This window comes from Eleutherodactylus coqui, chromosome 8 (genome assembly GCF_035609145.1).
Source record: "Eleutherodactylus coqui strain aEleCoq1 chromosome 8, aEleCoq1.hap1, whole genome shotgun sequence".
NCBI lineage: Eukaryota > Metazoa > Chordata > Amphibia > Anura > Eleutherodactylidae > Eleutherodactylus > Eleutherodactylus coqui.
Window position 1 is genome coordinate 121,975,524 of NC_089844.1, and position 17,806 is coordinate 121,993,329.

At 43.4% G+C, this 17,806-nt stretch overlaps 1 protein-coding gene across 1 annotated transcript in view; it reads left to right on the forward strand.

The window, feature by feature from the left end:
* The window catches only part of LOC136576770 (interleukin-21 receptor-like), a 32,662-nt gene extending 24,570 nt beyond the window's left edge, over nt 1–8,092 (forward strand). The window contains exon 7 of the mRNA XM_066576328.1: nt 3,567–8,092. Coding sequence (XP_066432425.1) covers nt 3,567–3,956 — 390 coding nt within the window. The 3' untranslated portion in view covers nt 3,957–8,092. The remainder of the gene's footprint in view (nt 1–3,566) is intronic.
* The last annotated feature ends 9,714 nt before the right edge of the window (nt 8,093–17,806 follow it).

A 17,806-nucleotide genomic window follows, 5' to 3' on the forward strand; every position in this document is an offset into this window, starting at 1 on the left:
GACAGCAGAAAATGCGTGTTGTGCAGCTTTCTGCTAGAAGTACGGACCTGTAAACTCCTGTAGCTGACAGATCCTATTTAACACTTAAAGTTGACCTGTCGGCTCTCATGACATGTTTGTTTTAGTAAATACTTGTATTCCCTATGACATAACGATTCTAGACTCATCACTAGTTTTTGCGTTCGTGCAGAATGTTTAGCCTTGCAGATGATCGCTGAAAATCGCTAACTTCTCACTCAATGCTTTACATTCTATGTGAAACACTGAGCGGAGATCATTTAGACGCAGCGAGAAGTGAGCGAAGCAGCGATGATTTTTATGCTGGTTGAATGTGAGTAACAAACAAAAAGTGAAAAAATAGTGCATGATGGCTTTGCGCTTAAACATAATGATTATTGTTCATTTTTGTTCATTTGAGCAAATTTTGCCTAACAATCGTCATGTGTAAATGGCCGGTAGGCTGCTCCTCAGCCCTGGCTAAACAACATTGCTGAGTGTGGGGTTGAGGCTAGCTGTGGTGCAGAGCAGCCAAATATCCAGGCAGGTCCACTGGTTTAGTAGATCCTTACCTAAAGTTTGACCGTTTCCACATGGGACTGGATCCTGGGTGAGGCGCAGGGGATCCGTGGACTGCCTCTGAATCTCATGGCGGCTTCCAGAGCCCTGTTTGCGGGCAGCTGAGGTCCAGCCTGGTTGTGGCCTAGTGGTTCTGAGATCCAGCGCAGCATAGTCAGGAGAGTGGAAAGAGGAGGCTGAGAGCTTCCCGATTGATTTTCTCCAGGCTCCCAGAGACTAGGAGTGGCTGCAGATTGGACAGGCCTAGGCCCTTGAGACTTTTAGAATCCCAGCATGCAGACTGCAGGTGGACCCCGAGCAGGACTCCTCAGTATCTACTCCAGCTCTTTCAAACATTGCTTCCATCTCTACCCCCATCGAATTACTCTATTGATAGAGCAGATAGGATCCCCAAAGCCCGGTCCATTCCAGGCAATACACAATTAGATTTTCTGGTTCGTATCCATTTCTAGCAGATCAAAGAGAGGCTGCTGAATGATAGGAGGCCAAAAGGATCCTTACCAGCATCATATACAACCATTCTGATGTTCCCTGATCCTTCTCCAGAAACGCTACAACTCTGTGAACATTTTTTTCCGGTCACCTTTATGCTTCATGGAATTTTTATATATAAATGGGCTTCCCTACGAAGTTTCTTATTTCAAGAGATGGACATCCAATTTGGTATAGTTGTAACGAATCGGCTGTCACTTCTGATGAAATGGAACATTCACACTCCCAAACAAGCCACACTTCCTTCAACATACAATTCCCCACCTCAGGTCACACAGGAATGGTCCTCTATTAGCAAGCATGCTCGTCACTCCTAAAGTATTTTTATGACTATGTTAACTTTTTCTCCTTTTTTTTTTGCTCTACTCTTGTGAACAATATTATACTTCTCAATTTTTTAGGTTTGGCTTTTGTTATATTAATGAGAAGTAACTTTGTATGCTACATGTCCATCACGCAAGCATGTGCGATTATACGCTGGCGCTCACGGTCGAAAATTGCAGTAGAGTAGGACAGCTGCTATCTAATTTCGAAATTAATTACAGTTTTCCCGTCTATTCACATGAGCGCATCGCATGAAAAAAACGCTGCAGCGCAAAATTCCATCAGTTGGCTGAATGGCTTCTATTAGATTAAATAGCTAAAATAGAGCACAGTTGTTCTACAATCAGGAAATAATTATTTACTGAAACAAACATGTCAGAGCAGCATACTAGTCCTCTTTAATATTATATAATAATATATTTATATCGTATATTATAATATTGTTTGGAGTGATGAATGGGTTAATGGCAGTGCTCTACGGCAGCAATATGTAATTATAATTTAATATTATTTACTCTGAATAGGTTTAAAATTTTTAAGGGGTTAGACCGTGTTTTCTCTCTGTAAGGGCGCCTGCACACGAGCGGAAATTCCGCGGTGGGATTTTCCGCGGAATTTACGCCGCTGGAAGCCTGCATAGGATTGCGTTAACAAACGCAATCCTATGCAGTTGGTCGCGCGGCAAACAAATCGCGGCATGCGATGTCACTCACACACCGCCGGCTCCAGTCTGCGCATGTGCCGGCTGCCCGGCAAGCCGGCACATCAAACAGCCGGAGCCGCGGGCGCGGGTGAGTATGTGCTGTTTTCTGCAGGCGCACGGCTTGGGTCCCGCGGCGAGAATCCCACCCCATTCAAACTCCTCTCCACTTGCGGTCATACGGTGTAAAATACTTTATAAATGTACTTTGTAAAAAAAAAACTATTGTCACGCTGTGGGTGTGCACCACTGCGTCACTGATCGATTTGATGTAGGGCTGCTCCTGAGGACAGCTCCAACAAGTCCCTGGTCTTCACCCTTTAACCCATTTTAGAAGGATCTCTGTAGGCAACCTTGTGGATGTTATCTCAGGAGTAGTCTCAGTACAATGAGAGTTAGGTAAAAATGGTAGCGATGTCTGTTACCGAAGGATCAGGCTAGGACAGAGTCAATAAGCAGGCTGATTGGGTCAGGTAGAGTTTTTGAAATATGGTAAACAGGCCAAAGACTAGGGCTTGCAACATTTAGGTAAGACATTGTTGCAAGCCCATATCACGCTGGATCTGTCACCCGCAGATCTCCCACAAATGCAAATGAACAAATAACAAAACAGGGATAGAACCAAAATATGGGAAACACTGTCCTTATATAACCAAACACAGGGAAGGGCCCTGCCTGAACGCAGGGTGATCACCCCGATAAGGACAGCCCTGACCACGTACCTTGGCCCCTAGTTGACACTACATGGGAAAGCGAAAACACAAGTTTAAAAAAACTAGAAATGATAACAAGTGCAGTACTTAGCTTGAGATGTAGCCAGTAACTAAACGCTCCAGGATCAAGGCTCTGAATGCTAGTTCAGCCAGACAGAGACTGAAAACCAACCGCAGTTCAGCTCAGTATCAGGCCAGGTTAAATAGCCCTAGAATTACCCACAGGTGTGACAAAGCACATCACACATAATACCACACCCACTAAGCCAGAAGATGTAGAAACACATCCAAAACCAACACTAGACTATCAGCAAGGCAGCAATTCCAGACCCGCCGCAACAGACATAGTCAGTAAAGAGGCTAAGCAGAGAAGCAGAATTTGAGAAAGCTGAATATTCAGGCAAAGGGTCAAACTGAGAAACAAGTAGCATACAGAAACACCTTTACTGAAAAACTAGGAACCTATTGCTCAGGCACCTTCTATGCGGGGAAAGTGCCTTAAATAATCCCAGAAGGGCTCGGGACAGGAAAGCTGGGTGCACACTGGACCTTTGTAAGGGAAAGCTGAGCACGGGCCATACAGGTCCAGGTAGTATAGTAGTAGGAATGATGCAGTGCTGGCTGCATAGCAAAGAGAAAGGCAGAGTATGTATACCAGTGACTAGCGGCAGTGGGGATGGGAGCAGGTGCCATTAGTGGTGGTCGGCAACCATCGCATCCATTGAGTACTTGAACCAATTACTAATTTTCTTCTTCCTCAGGATTGGGTTAAATATCCAAAAAAAAGCAGAGAGAATAAGAAAGAAGAGCGCGGCTTCTCCAGGAACTTCGATCTTTACAGTACCACTGTATTATATGTACAGAAAGAAGCAATATCCCCTGTGAAACTTGAACCTCCACTCTCTGAAGAAGACATCTCTCTAACGCATGACACCTCTAACTCCATGTGTTGGTCTGATCCACTAATAGAGAAAGAAATATCTTTAAATGGAATGTATCCCACATTCTATAACCATTTACCTAGTTTTGGCAATGACATATATGATGACAGTGGCACTATTTGCAGCTTGGATTGTCCAGCAGACTATTTTTCCTATGAAGGAAATTATATTGCAAATTCTCAAGAAATTGTTGACTCACCTTTATCTTAGTCATCTATCTCTAACTTGAACTGTACAGAATATAGAGCACCAATCAGGTCTAAAGAGCACTGATGAACTTTAAAGAGGTTGTCTATTTCTTAACTATTGATGTCCTTTCCTCAGGGTGGACAGGAACAATATTCTGGATGCGATTCTGCATTGCGTTATCCGCGGCGATAATCCGCATGTGGGTAACGCAATGAACACTTTCCATAGGCTAACTATGGAAAGCGCAGCCTGATGTACACGTGGCGGCTCCCACAGCGGAAATCCGCAGCGTTAAAGCACAACGCCCGTCAACAGGCAACCTAAGTCATCGAAAGTTAATCGGTGGGAGTCGACCATGGAGGGAACCCTAGCGATCAGCTGCAGAGAGCTCCATACACATTGCAGCAGCCCGGATTGGTATTGCCTTTGAATTCAATGGAAACTGTGCCTGCACACCAACTCAGGCCGCTGCCAAGTGCTTGGAGCAGTCAAATCTTTAGCAGTTAATTTGAAATTTCTTATTATAAGATTTGGCGCGCTCTAGTATACATAAACTCATTTGTGTTACGTCTGCAAAGAAAGAAGGATGTTTTTTCATCCATGTACAGTTCTGTAAGTCATCCGCATGCAGTCTGTTTTTACTGTTTTAACTTCAGTATGTCATTCATTTTTCATGCTTGCAAGAAAAAAATCGATACAAGCCCAATTCTTTTTTTCCTGCATCGCTTATGAAACATACATAGCACAGGGATGGCATCTGAATTATTTCAACTTTCTTTTGTTTTCACATTTTCGCTTCAATGGGAGAGACTCATCTGCATATCATGGAGCTTGACAAAGGCCCATTTGGTGGCCAAAACGTTGCCTGTATTTCTTGGTCTTATGGGAGAATAAAGGATATCTAAAACTTTGTACACCCATTGATAATGCTACATTTCTTTATCGTCATCTGTAAATCACATCAGAATAGTGCATGTCATATGTTTTTTCTTGCAATCCATGTATCCTTGTAAAAAAAAACTGATGCGTGTCTTGCCACATTGACTAATTGTATACTGTCCGAGTCTAGTCCGTTTTTTAATCACAGCACACAGACTGAGAAAACGCTAGTGTGCTACTAGCTTAGGAACCACTTCTATTGGAGTAGGGGAGCCCTTGCTATATGGACTATTAGATTGAAAATACTTTATATACAATCAACCATAGTAAACATACATATAGTTGTTGCAGCCAGTTGCTAGCACTATATTACTTAATTAGCACTAAGTAATGTGCTGATTACTTCAGTCATCATCTAGTGGTTCTCAGAATCAGAGTTGGATCTTGGTCTCCTGTCTTTCGCTACTCATCTCAAGCTGAGTACTGTGATTATTGGTGAACGTTGTATGCCTACTTAGTTGTTTACTTCTGTCGCTGATAAGGACAGTGAGTGGCCAAGAATCGGGAATCGGGTGCATATTTATTAGGATGGGACATCTGCTATAAGCAGGTACGGTCTCTTATTCTGAGTCGTATAGGGAAAGTTCCCCTCTCCATCTGTTATTCCACATGTTACCTGTGGTGGTTTATGTTCTTTGTTCCACTGAGTGAGCATAGCCCAGGAACTGTTAGGGGGAACGATTTCAGTTAATGAACCTAAACTCAAGTTACAAGATCATTTTGCTGGAAACAAGCAAGAGTTTGTATCATTTATAGAGTCCTGTAAACTATATTTCAAATTGTGCCCGATATCCCTGGGAGATGATTTCAGAGGGTCGGATTGGTTATTTCTTGATTGCAGGGAGACGCTCAGGCCTGGGCCTTTACCTTACCACCCATTTCTGAGGCTTTATCTTCTGTGGCTCTAAAGCCCCTGCCAATGCCTCCTGTATTGTGTCGCCAGCTAGCAATGGCCCCATATTGAAAAACCAGCCAGAAACAGCTCCCATAATAGGACACTAGCCAATGATGCTTTCATGAAAATGCACAGGTGGTTCAGGTTTGGGAGTCACCTTAGTGTTACAGTTAATAAGAGATATGGGATGATAACTCCCACATGCAGAGGGTTCTTCCTAGGCTTTGGTGGCACCATAATGTGTGCTTCTAGGGCCTGTTGGTGAAACCTATTAAGGACAGTGAGCATAATAGGGGGAAATTGAGAAATGAGTGTCTTATAAAAATGGGTGTTGAAGACATCAGGCCCTGGTCTCTTGCCAGAAGACGAAGATTTTAAAGCATTTGGAACATCCTCAAGTGAGAAGGTTTTATTCAAGTCCGTAGCTATCTCCTCAAAAAATGATGGATTATGGGAAGCTTTGTCTCAGAAAAAGTTATCAACCTTTACCGTTAAGAGCATATCAGGAAAGTAGTTACTTTGTTTTGCATATAGCCTCATAATCTGATTTCAAAGTTTGCACAATTTGAGTAGCACTATGGATAGGATGACCCCCAGGACGGTACATAAGTTGCAAGAGACTGGGGATGAAGGGTTCTAGCAAATGATTTTCCCCATTCATCTGAGTGTTCATTGAAATGTTTACAGATGAGATCCCAAAGGGAAAGGTGTTTTGATCAATAAGCTTCCATATTGGCCCCTTCACATCCAGTAGCTCTGCTGCAGTAGCAGAAAGTATGGCAGCTTTATGGACTGTTTCGAGATGTCTCAGCTGATGTAGTTCAAGGAAGTGTTCCCACTCGAGGTGGGTTACATACTTAAAAAATAGAGAAAAAATAATGTATCCGCACTCCAAGGAGGAATCGGTATGAATTTTGATAACGGTAATAAAGTCTCCACACTGAAGGTCCAAGTTCACTTCAAGGGGTGGTCAGTAACACCAATCTGCACCAAGTCTCAGACAGGCAGGGAGAGCGACAGCGGAGGTACCCAGGAGTGGCACGCCTCGGTGACAAAGTAAAGATAAAAAGAAATAAAAAGTTCCTGTGCTACTAGATTGGGAGAGGTGTAAAATCAGTAAGATCATGTGAGTTCCGATTGAACTTTCAATTTCATTGTTGCAAAACTAATCTTTAAGGAGGGCACCATTGAGACACCATGTCCAAGCAGCCTTAAAACCTAACTTAGGAAAAAGTGAAGGAGAGATAGGAGCATGGATCTGACCAGAAGGAAGAACTTGTGGATGCCACAAGAGACACGTTGAGGGCATGGTAGCTAAGAAAGAGCTTGTCAGTTTGTCTATAAAGCTTGTGAGGGGATGAATAGTACGAGTAAATCATATCCATGGCATGCCAAATGTATCTACTATAAATGCCTCTTGCAGGATGCATTTTATGTGGATAATGTGGGTATACTGGAATGACCAGAAGAAGTATCTGTGTTGGATGTATAACTCAATTAAAGTCCCTTCCCAGTATAAGGACACCCCCTGCAAACGGAGGCGAGAGATCAAGGTACCTTTGACAGTGCTTAAACTTTTCCTAGTTAAGGAGATAAACAGTTACTTGAGTAAATACCTTATTATAAATTGAGATTTTGAGAAACAGAAAGTTTCCTTCTGGGTCCAAAGAGGGAGTAAGAGAGATATTAAAGAGGTAAAGGAGAGAGTAGGAAAGAGTTTAACACCTTTGATACCCCCCATATACCATTTTCCAATGCATCAGAACAAGGCCAGCATGGTAGGAACGGGGACTCGGCTGTAATGACTGGGAGCAGAGAAGTCTCCAATCATACCCATTTAACCCCTTACATGCTATCACCCATCAGACACCCGCAATGTGATGTGCTGATGGGTTGCTGTGGCACCTGGAGGTTTAAACATGGCCTCCAAGTCAGCCATCTATGGTGGCCTATGAGGTCCAGCTTGAGATGGGGTCAGATAGGCCAATTTAATAAAGTGCAGTACTGAAATATGGCAGTGTATTGCAACAAAAACATTTGTTGTTACAATACACCTCAAAGTTTAAAAAATGTAAAAATATAAAAAATGATTGTCAAAACTTCACCTAAGGTGATGTGGTAAGTGATATATGCCTACTATATGAGTAATTTGTGTTTTCATATTGGTAATACTTTGCACATGTGTGTATAATATATGCATAACTTTCCAGAGCTTTTGTAAGCAATATATTGGGGGATATGGTGTTTGGGTGTCACTCTTTATTATATGAGTGTTTAATTCCCTTTAATACGATTTCATGATGTTAAAATATTTTTAATTGGTCTGTGGTTGTTTATATGTGCTGCTAATAAAATTTATTACTATTTTGGATACTTTCGAATTCTTTTTTTCCTATGAAGTTTAAGCGCGCCTTCTTGTTCTCACACACATATATTTTTTGTCTATGTATTCATTTTTGTAAGCCATCTTGTTGTTTCTGTTATTTGGGGGGTACCCCCCCTTTACTATTTATTATGGGACAAAATGGGGGTATTTTCTGGTGAGTATTTTACCTGCACTTTGTCTTCTCTGCTGGTTTCAGGTCTAGTTTTCAGTGATCCAAGATGGCCACCACAATTTTCTATGTAGCTAATGCAGACTGGGCAGTGCTCTTTGATTGGCTTGCCAGTGTTGATTATGTGAGCAGCCCTGGTAAATCATAGAGCAAGTAAAGTGCACTGTTAGTCTAACATTAGCAATGCGCTGTGGGTATTAGGTAGTCTGAAGATTACATCGGCCATTCAATAATGAATAATCGGAAGGCAGTAATAAGCAGCCTGTATTTATCACCATAATCAAACGGAACAGTCTTACCGCATCCTGTAGATACTGTCTGCAAGAACTATGTAGTTATAGTGTAAACTGACAGTTTCTTTGCCATATGTAGTATGTCTTGTGCTACCCTGATAGTATATAGTACTATTGATTACCTGCCCCCTGATGAGCCTTCGGATTATTCACTGTGCATAGTGGTCCTGAGCTATTAGTTTAACCACTTTGGTATGATTTGCTGCTGTATTGGTACAGCAGGTTTTGTGTAGCTATTACAGTAAATCTGCATTGACTTTATAGCATACTAGCTAGTATACCCGCTAGAGTTAATTTCGTACAGGTGTTTACCTGTTGTTCGCACGAAAAATTTTCACGAAGTCATGGTTACTTTAGAGGGACAGAGGAATGAAATATGTATACACATAGAGGAGCATTAGATTCTCCTCAGGCTGCATGTACCGATGTCCATCTACAGAATGTGCCACACCTCCCACTCTCCTCACTTTTTAGACTTAAAGGTATCACCCCTTTTTTATTCAAATTTAACCCCAGACTGGAGGTTGCAGCCCTTTCTTAGCCTTAAAGGAATGCTCCATCCCTGCAGTCCATGGCCGCTTCCTTATGTACTTTACAGCATTTCAGTATATGCACATAGAGGTGATTTTTGGATTTTTAATTATGCCAGTATTACACAGACCTCCTGCTTCTTAGATAATAATATGTTACACAGACGAGCTCCTCCTCATATACCAATATATTACACAGACGACCTCCTTCTCATGCAGTACGATATTACATAGACGACCTCCTCCTCATATACTAATAGATTACAGAGATGACCTCTTCCTCTTCATATACTAATATATTAAATCAGTACACACACACACATATATATATATATATATATATATATATATATATATATATATATATATATATATACACACACACATATTAAATTTTTTTTCGTGTCTAAAAATAAAATACACGGGCAACGCTGGGTAATCAGCTAGTTCAGTATAAATGTCACTGTCACGGGGGTTTACAACCTGGCAGCTTGATAATGTCACAAGAAATTCTCCAAACCACAGTACATGTTTTTATTGAAATGTCCAGATCAGTATCTCCCTTATACAGATCATCACCGATAGCGCACCAGTATATCGGTAACTTCATGCAGTTTGATGAAGTGCTTCAGATATCATGGCAACAGATAAATTATGCAAATTTGATAAGATATGGACAGGCTGATCAGTTATTTATATATATATATATATACTGTATATATATATATATATATATATATATATATAGGAATAGAGAGGAAAGTGCCCCCTCACCCCCACCCCCCTGTTTTTTTCCTCCTTTGTGTTAGGTTGGGTGGCTTAGGTTGGGGTAAAAACTTATAATATGCTTAACTATTTCATAGTTTATCTTATAAATAAGAATAATTGAAAAGAACTTGATGCAGGTATAGGGAGGGTCTATACCTTACATTTTAGTCTAAAAATCAAATTAATAAGGCTGGGCTCACACGGGCAGACTGGATTCCGCAGCAAAATAAAGAATGCTGTGATTTTTCTTCCACTAGTGGAATACGCAATTCGTATCCACAACTGTGAATGAAAAAGCGAAAATGCATGCCTTTCAATACCAGCATTTTACCGTGGATTGCCCTCGCAGATGGTGATTGCGGAATCCACAATCCAAATTGGCGAGTGTGAGGCTGGCCTAAGGCAATAACGGGAATATAAAACTGCAAAATCAGCCTTGTGTTTAGAAGAAAACTCTAGCTGCATTGGTTATAAATAGAGATGAGCGAGCATACTCGTCCGAGCTTGATACTCGTTCGAGTATTAGGGTGTTCGAGATGCTCGTTACTCGTGACGAGTACCACGCGATGTTCGAGTTACTTTCATTTTCTTCCCTGAGAAATTTGCGCGCTTTTCTGGCCAATAGAAAGACAGGGAAGGCATTACAACTTCCCCCTGTGACGTTCAAGTCCTATACCACCCCCCTGCAGTGAGTGGCTGGCGAGATTAGGTGTCACCCGAGTATTAAAATCTGCCCCTCCCGCGGCTCGCCACAGATGCATTCTGACATAGTTCAGGGAAAGTGCTGCTGATGCCGGAGCTGCTATAGGGAGAGTGTTAGGAGTGATTTTACGTTTCAAGAACCCCAACGGTCCTTCTTAGGCCATAGAAATCGCAGATCGCACCTATGTGCGATCTGCGATTTCTGTTCTCTTCTCTATATGCGCTCAATGGGGCCGGCGGCAGCAGCGCCGACCCCATTGAGAACATATAGAAGACAAATCATTCTTCTCTGCCACAGCTGTAACAGCTGTGGCAGAGAAGAACGATGTTTGTCCATTGAATTCAATGGAGCCAGCAATACAGCAGGTTCCACTGAAAGCAATGGGCTGCCGGCGTGCGCGGGATGAATTGTCGGGAAGGGCTTAAATATATAAGCCCTTCCCTGCAATTCATCCAGAAATGTGTTACAATAAAAATATATACCGGCGTATAAGGCGACGGGGCGTATAAGACGACCCCCCAACTGTCACCTTATACGCCGGTAATACAGCGGAGCAAAGAATAAAAATCATTACTCACTTCACCGGGCATTCTGCAATGCTCCTGCAGGCTGTCGCTCCCTCCTGGTCCCCGGCAGAGCATTGCTTTCTCTACGAAGGGCTTTAAATCCCCGCCTCCAGAAACACACATGCCTTCAGCCAATCACAGCCAATGACAATGATGTCATTGAATGGCTGTGATTGGTTGAAGGCACGTGTGTTTCTGGAGGCAGGGATTTCAACCACTGCGTCCAGAAAGCAATGCTCTGCCTGGGACCAGGAGGGAGCGACAGCCTGCAGGAGCACCGCAGAACGCCCGGTGAAGTGAGTAATGATTTTTATTCTTTGCTCCGCTGTATTACCGGCGTATAAGGTGACAGTTGGGGGGTCGTCTTATACGCCCTGTCGCTTTATACGCCGGTATATATTTTTATTGTATCACATTTCTGGATGAATTGCAGGGAAGGGCTTATATATTTAAGCCCTTCCCGACAATTCATCCCGCGATCGCCGGCAGCCCATTGCTTTCAGTGGAACCTGCTGTATTGCTGGCTCCATTGAATTCAATGGGCTAACATCGTTCTTCTCTTCCACAGCTGTTACAGCTGTGGCAGAGGAGAACGATCTTTATGCTGACAGTGCGGGGGGGGGCCCACTCTTGCCGCTATTGTGGCTTAATAGTGGGACCTGTGAACTTGAAATGCAGCCCAACATGTAGCCCCTCGCCTGCCCTATCCGTTGCTGTGTCGTTCCCATCACTTTCTTGAATTGCCCCGATTTTCACAAACGAAAACCTTAGCGAGCATCGGCGATATACAAAAATGCTCGGGTCGCCCATTGACTTCAATGGGGTTCGTTACTCGAAACGAACCCTCGAGCATCGCGAAAAGTTCGTCCCGAGTAACGAGCACCCGAGCATTTTGGTGCTCGCTCATCTCTAGTTATAAACATACCATCATTGATACATAATAATATTGTGATACACTGAAGGGGATAATAATGGATGGTCGGTATGTTCCGCCTCGGGTCAGATGTTTCGCCCAGTGGGCATGAAGGGAGTTCGTATCTTACTATGTGAGACACGGGAAAACCAGGGGTGACGGGATCTCCAGAAATGTTAGTTGCTGGAGATGTTTGTGTAAAACATGTTTGGTCCTGGTTTTTTTTGGAATGGATGGCAGACTTGGTAGTGGGGCTGTCCATTCCACCCCTTCCACTCCAGGTCTTATTAGGGGGAGGCAAGCTCCCCTCCCCAGGTGTAGAGGCTGGGTAATTAACCCAGCACATAAAGGCTGCAGCCATGCAGACAGAGGAGAGGCCGGGTGCAGCTGGATGCTGGAAACTGGAAGCTGCTGGTCTCCTGAGATGCCTTATCCCTTACTAAGGGACAAACTGGACTTTGGTACAAGCGTGTGGTTTTTGTACGGCTGCAGCAAGCCGTCTGTATATTCAGGGACGGACTCTGTATAGAAAGTGCTGAATAAGCAGGTTTTTGTTTTATGCCTAAAGTTAAGGCTGTATTTTGTTTATTTTTACGCTTTTCTAATAAACGCAGCCCAAGCATGCATGGACTTTATATGCTGTTGTGGTCTCTGACTGCTGCTCACATTGCAACCCCGTGCTCTACCTGAGCTAATTCTCTCACAATATATAAAATCTTTCCCTCCCTTATAATTAACCCTATATTGTAGGGGCAACTTGTTTTCATAAACCTTAAACATTGCAAACTAATGTAAGTGAACCCAGTCCAGCTGTGACTGGCAAGTTGTACCGACCTATCAAGCGCTCGATTTCTGGCAATCATTGGGTCACTGCAACATTCGCTGTGTAGCCCTAGCCATAGGCCGTATTGAGAGAGAATTGGGCAATCTTGTGTCTTGGCCAAAGTCGCCATGTAGCCCAAGTCTTATATGGAGAACCTCTTCCAAGGTTAAGAAAATAAATTGCCCTTACAATGTGGGGTTAATTACTGATGAGGAAAAGGTTTTATGTATTAATATGCATCAGTGATTATATATTTATAACCTGTGCAGCTAGAACTTTCTTCTAAACACAAGCCTGAATTTGCACTCAGATGAGCATAGAAAAGTCCATAATATTCCCTTGGTGCTAGTAGGCACGGACGCTGAAAAAGCGTTCGATCGCGTGAACTGGCTCTACATGGAACTTGTTCTCCTCCATTTTAACATCCCACCCAAATTCGTCTCTGCAATCCTATCCCTATATGCTATGCCCCATGCCAGACTTAAAATCAATAATTCACTCTCCCCCCCTTTAACATAAACAATGGTACACGCCAGGGCTGCCCCTTATCCCCTACCCTTTTCATACTGGCTCTGGAACATTTTCTTCAAAAGATAAGGAGGGACCCCTTGATTCTGGGACTGAAAATTGGCAGAGAGACCTTGTCTGTGGCAGCTTATGCGGACGACAGTCTTTCTCATCACGAATCCTGAACAGGGCCTCCCCAGACTTACGTCACTCTTAGAGGAATTTGGAGTCCTCTCTAATTTTAAAATTAACTTCAGTAAATCTACAGTTCTCAACATCTCCATCTCTTCCTCCAGATACAAGGTCCTTAGCAGCAACTCCCCTTTCTACTGGTCTAACTCAAACATCGATTTCCTGGGAATAAGTTTCACTAAAAAAGCAGAAGACCTCTTCACGGCAAACTTTCTCCCTCTAATAACCAAAATTAAAAGTTTACTAAGTTCTTACGACTTACACTTTATTTCCTGGCTAGGTAGGAAAAACATTCTAAAATCGTATGTCATCCCCATTATCTTATATAAGATCAGACTCCTTCCTATTTTCATCCCAACCTGTTTTTTTAAGACTCTCAGATCAATTTTCTCGAGGTACTTGTGGATGGGAAAGAGACCAAGATTGGCCCACTGTCTTCTGGTCAGACGACGCTGTGAGGGAGGAGTGGATCTCCCCTGTGTCCGGGAGTTCTACCTTGCCAATCAATTGAATTATTGGATGGAACTTTCCCGTCCGAGCAGTGATCCTCTTACCCAGACATTAGCTAGAAGAACGTATGGCCCTTCTCTCATAGAAGATCTATGGTTTCCCGGCAGGAAAATTCATAGGGGCCGTGGACTCAACCCCCTATTAAGAGGCCCTCTTGAGACATGGGAGACTCTGAGAGAGACTCTGGCTCCTAGCACCCCCTTATGTGCGCTATATAAATTCATGAGTTTAACCCTAGACCCATGTTCGGCTGGTGCTTGGAGGATCCTTGAAGGTAAATGCTTTCAGGACATCCTCTTTCGCTCCCATAAACCTCTTTCCTCCTTATTGGAAGATCTCCCAAACCGGAACTTGCCTTTTCTAGTAGCAACTCACATAGTGAAAGTCTTTAAGGACTTTTTCGGGATACACAAATCGTCCAGGCCTCTGACCCCTTTCGAATCCGCAATCAATGGTGCTTCCGTAGCCCCTAGGAGAATAGCTTATATTCGCAAACATTTCATCTCCCCTCCGCTGATATCGAAACCTGCATTTTTCATTTCTTGGGAGAGGGAGCTCCGCATATCTCTATCCAGAGATGAAACCAAGCTCATCCTTAATTATGCGTTTGGCCTGTCTCCGTGTGTCACCTCACAGGAATCCCACTATAAACTCCTGGCGAGGTGGTACCGGACTCCGCAATGGTTGTTTGACCATAAGCTGGCCTTACAGGACAGGTGCTGGAGATGTGAATCTGCTACTGGCTCATTTCTGCATATATGGTGGGATTGCCCGGTTATAACTTCTTTCTGGAGGGGCACAGAGATGGTGCTAAAAAAGCTTTCCCCTAATCTGGCGCTCTCCCCTGAGGTGGTTCTTCTGTGGAGGCCATCCCCTGCCTTTCACCCTCGTAAACACAAACTGATTGCCCTTTTGCTCGATACAGCGAAAGCCCTGATCCCTCTGATGTGGAAGCAGCAAGATGCTCCTACTCTGACTCTCTGGAGGGACAGAGCGGATCTTTTGGCAAACTTGGAAGAGCTCTCCAGTTGGTCTAAGAGGACCCATGATAATTTTCTAAAAATCTGGAGCCCATGGCGGGCTATTAGGAGCAACGTGGTCGGAGGGTCTCCCAGTGCCAGCGACATGCAGCAGTCGGGCTGAGAAGAGAATATTTCTCTGGCCCACACACAGGAGGGAGACAGCCTCACTATACCTCACAGCTCAGGTTCTACCTTAGCCCTACTGGCTCCAGAGGGTCCTTGCGCTTAACCCTTCCTCTCCCTCCTCCTCCATTACTGGCTTAGAACGAAGCTGACATCGGGAACGTCATTGGGGGGCAGCTGGTGAGAGCCCCAACGTTGGAAATAACCTTCACCCCTCTCGGGAGCTCACTCTCCCCTCACCCTCCCTCGTTTCCCCCCCCCTCACCCATCCTCTCTTAACCCTTCCCATTCCCCCCTTTTGTCTTCCACAGTATGTTCTGTTTGAACAGGTCCTTGCAATAATTACTCACAATACTGGCCTCGGTTGAGACCTGATGATCCCCTCTTTCTCTTTCTTAACCCAAAGATACTGTACATGCCCCGCGGTAATGCCTAGATATAGCAGATTGTTAATGCATATGTTTATCCTTGTCTACAGTTCTACATATGTACGGTACGCTGTAAAATTCTCTTTTGTCTTTTATTGTGAAAATTTCAATAAAAATTGATTTAAAAAAAAAAAGGGGGTCAATAAGACCAAATAGACACGTAATCTTTCCATTATATGTTTGGACTAATATACCGGTATCAGGCGTAGACTCTCTCCTAAATTGCATCAAGTTCTCTCCATTATATTTTTTATTGGAAAAAGTATGAAACACTAAATAATCTAGCATATTATCCACATTTTTACCTTACCCTAACCCAACCCAGACATGAAGAAGAAAAAAAGGGAATCCAACCACATCCATGGAATACGCAGACAGCACATGGCCCAAATATATGGCAGTTTGAATGGCCTCTTAGTGTTAGGGCGGCTTCACACTGGGGTATTTGTGTGCATAAAATATACACGCACAATATCTAGAGAACATAACCTATTGCTGTCAATGGGTTCAGACATTTCCGAAAAAAATAAAGCATGTTCTACTTTCTCCGTATATATGCACCAAAAGCAATGCGCAACAGAATGCGCAATACACTTCGCAATTATGTGAGAAAAAGATCACACCTGGAGCTCATTAAGCTAAATAGCCATTGGGTCATGCTCATCAGCCGTGCATAAATGAATATTCCCTGCAAGCACAAAAAGTACTGTTAAATGTGCCGATACATGAGCAGAAAAGCCTCATTCATAGCGCAAATTTGTTGCACTAAGTTACAAATGCGCCGTGTGAAGGAGGCCTTGCTATAGACTATTCACAGGCCAGCACAATGCTACAAACACAAACTGGTGTACACAATCCTGGCCTTCACAGCACACAAGCAAAATACAATGTTGTAGTTTGTAGAAGCTAGCTAGCTCTATGCAGAAGTCTGCAGTTGCCAAAATTGGAATTACCTGATATTCTGCATTACTACAGTAGGACTATACAGTCTGATTGTTATCTAAGGGCTCATTCACACGGGTGTATGGGTAAAACACTGCATGTGGTCACTCAGCTTTTTACCACCCTGGCAGCCAGCGGTGAGCCGGCTATCGCTGCGTATAACAGAGAGAGTGCACTGCGCTTGGCTGCGTATCTCACGCATGCTGTCATGAGCAGTGAGATTTGTTTCTTTTTTTTAAAATTCCCCCCTCTGTCTACTAACGGCATTGTATATGCAATGTCGCCCATAGGCAATGTATTGTGTATGGACAGCATTGCATACGCTACCCATAAAGAACAGGGCTGTTTGTGTGTGATACACATTGAAATAAAGCATGCAGTGATCTTTTCACGTACATATCTACATGCAATGTATATACGCTAATGTGAATGGATCAAGATGGGAAGCCGCTCTGAAAGATCTGGAAGTGACCCACAAAACTGTAGGAAATTGGTCCAGTAAACTGTTCACCCCCTACAGATTCACCTTCCCTGGCTGACTATTCCCACTGCCCTAGCAGACTCCATTAATTTGCGGAGCAGCGGTCGAAGAACCAATCAATAGCCATCACATTGTAGAGGTGGGATTTATGAATCCCGTAACCAGGAAGTGATGTTGTATGAGCACAGAGGACTGCAGGAAATGCGTGCCAGAGCTATGAAGAGACCTGGACCAAGCCTGCTAGGTAAGTATAATAAGATGTTTCCCGAAAATAAGACCTAGTGCCTCTTTTGGGGCAAAATGATTATAAGACAGGGTCTTATTTTTGGGAAAACACGGTATGTATTTGGTATATCCGAGTGGTGTCTATTTATGCTCAGATATTTACTGCTCAGTTAGGGGTTGTGTGCTCATGCAGGAAAGGTGAATAAGCCCTGGATTTGTATGTAACACTCTGCCTCTCCTGGTGCTGTGTTTGTCTGTATGTGTGTATGTCTCTGTACATACATTATATTGGGTTTACTCATTATTTGTCCAGAACGCTTACATCATCCTTGGACATCAGAGGATCAGGTATTCAAATACTGTTCCTCCGCTGATTGGACCACAGATGCAATGTGGCATGGGAAGTCAGAGCAAGGAAGTGCAGGACAGTGAACTACTGGCAGAATGCTAAGCTTG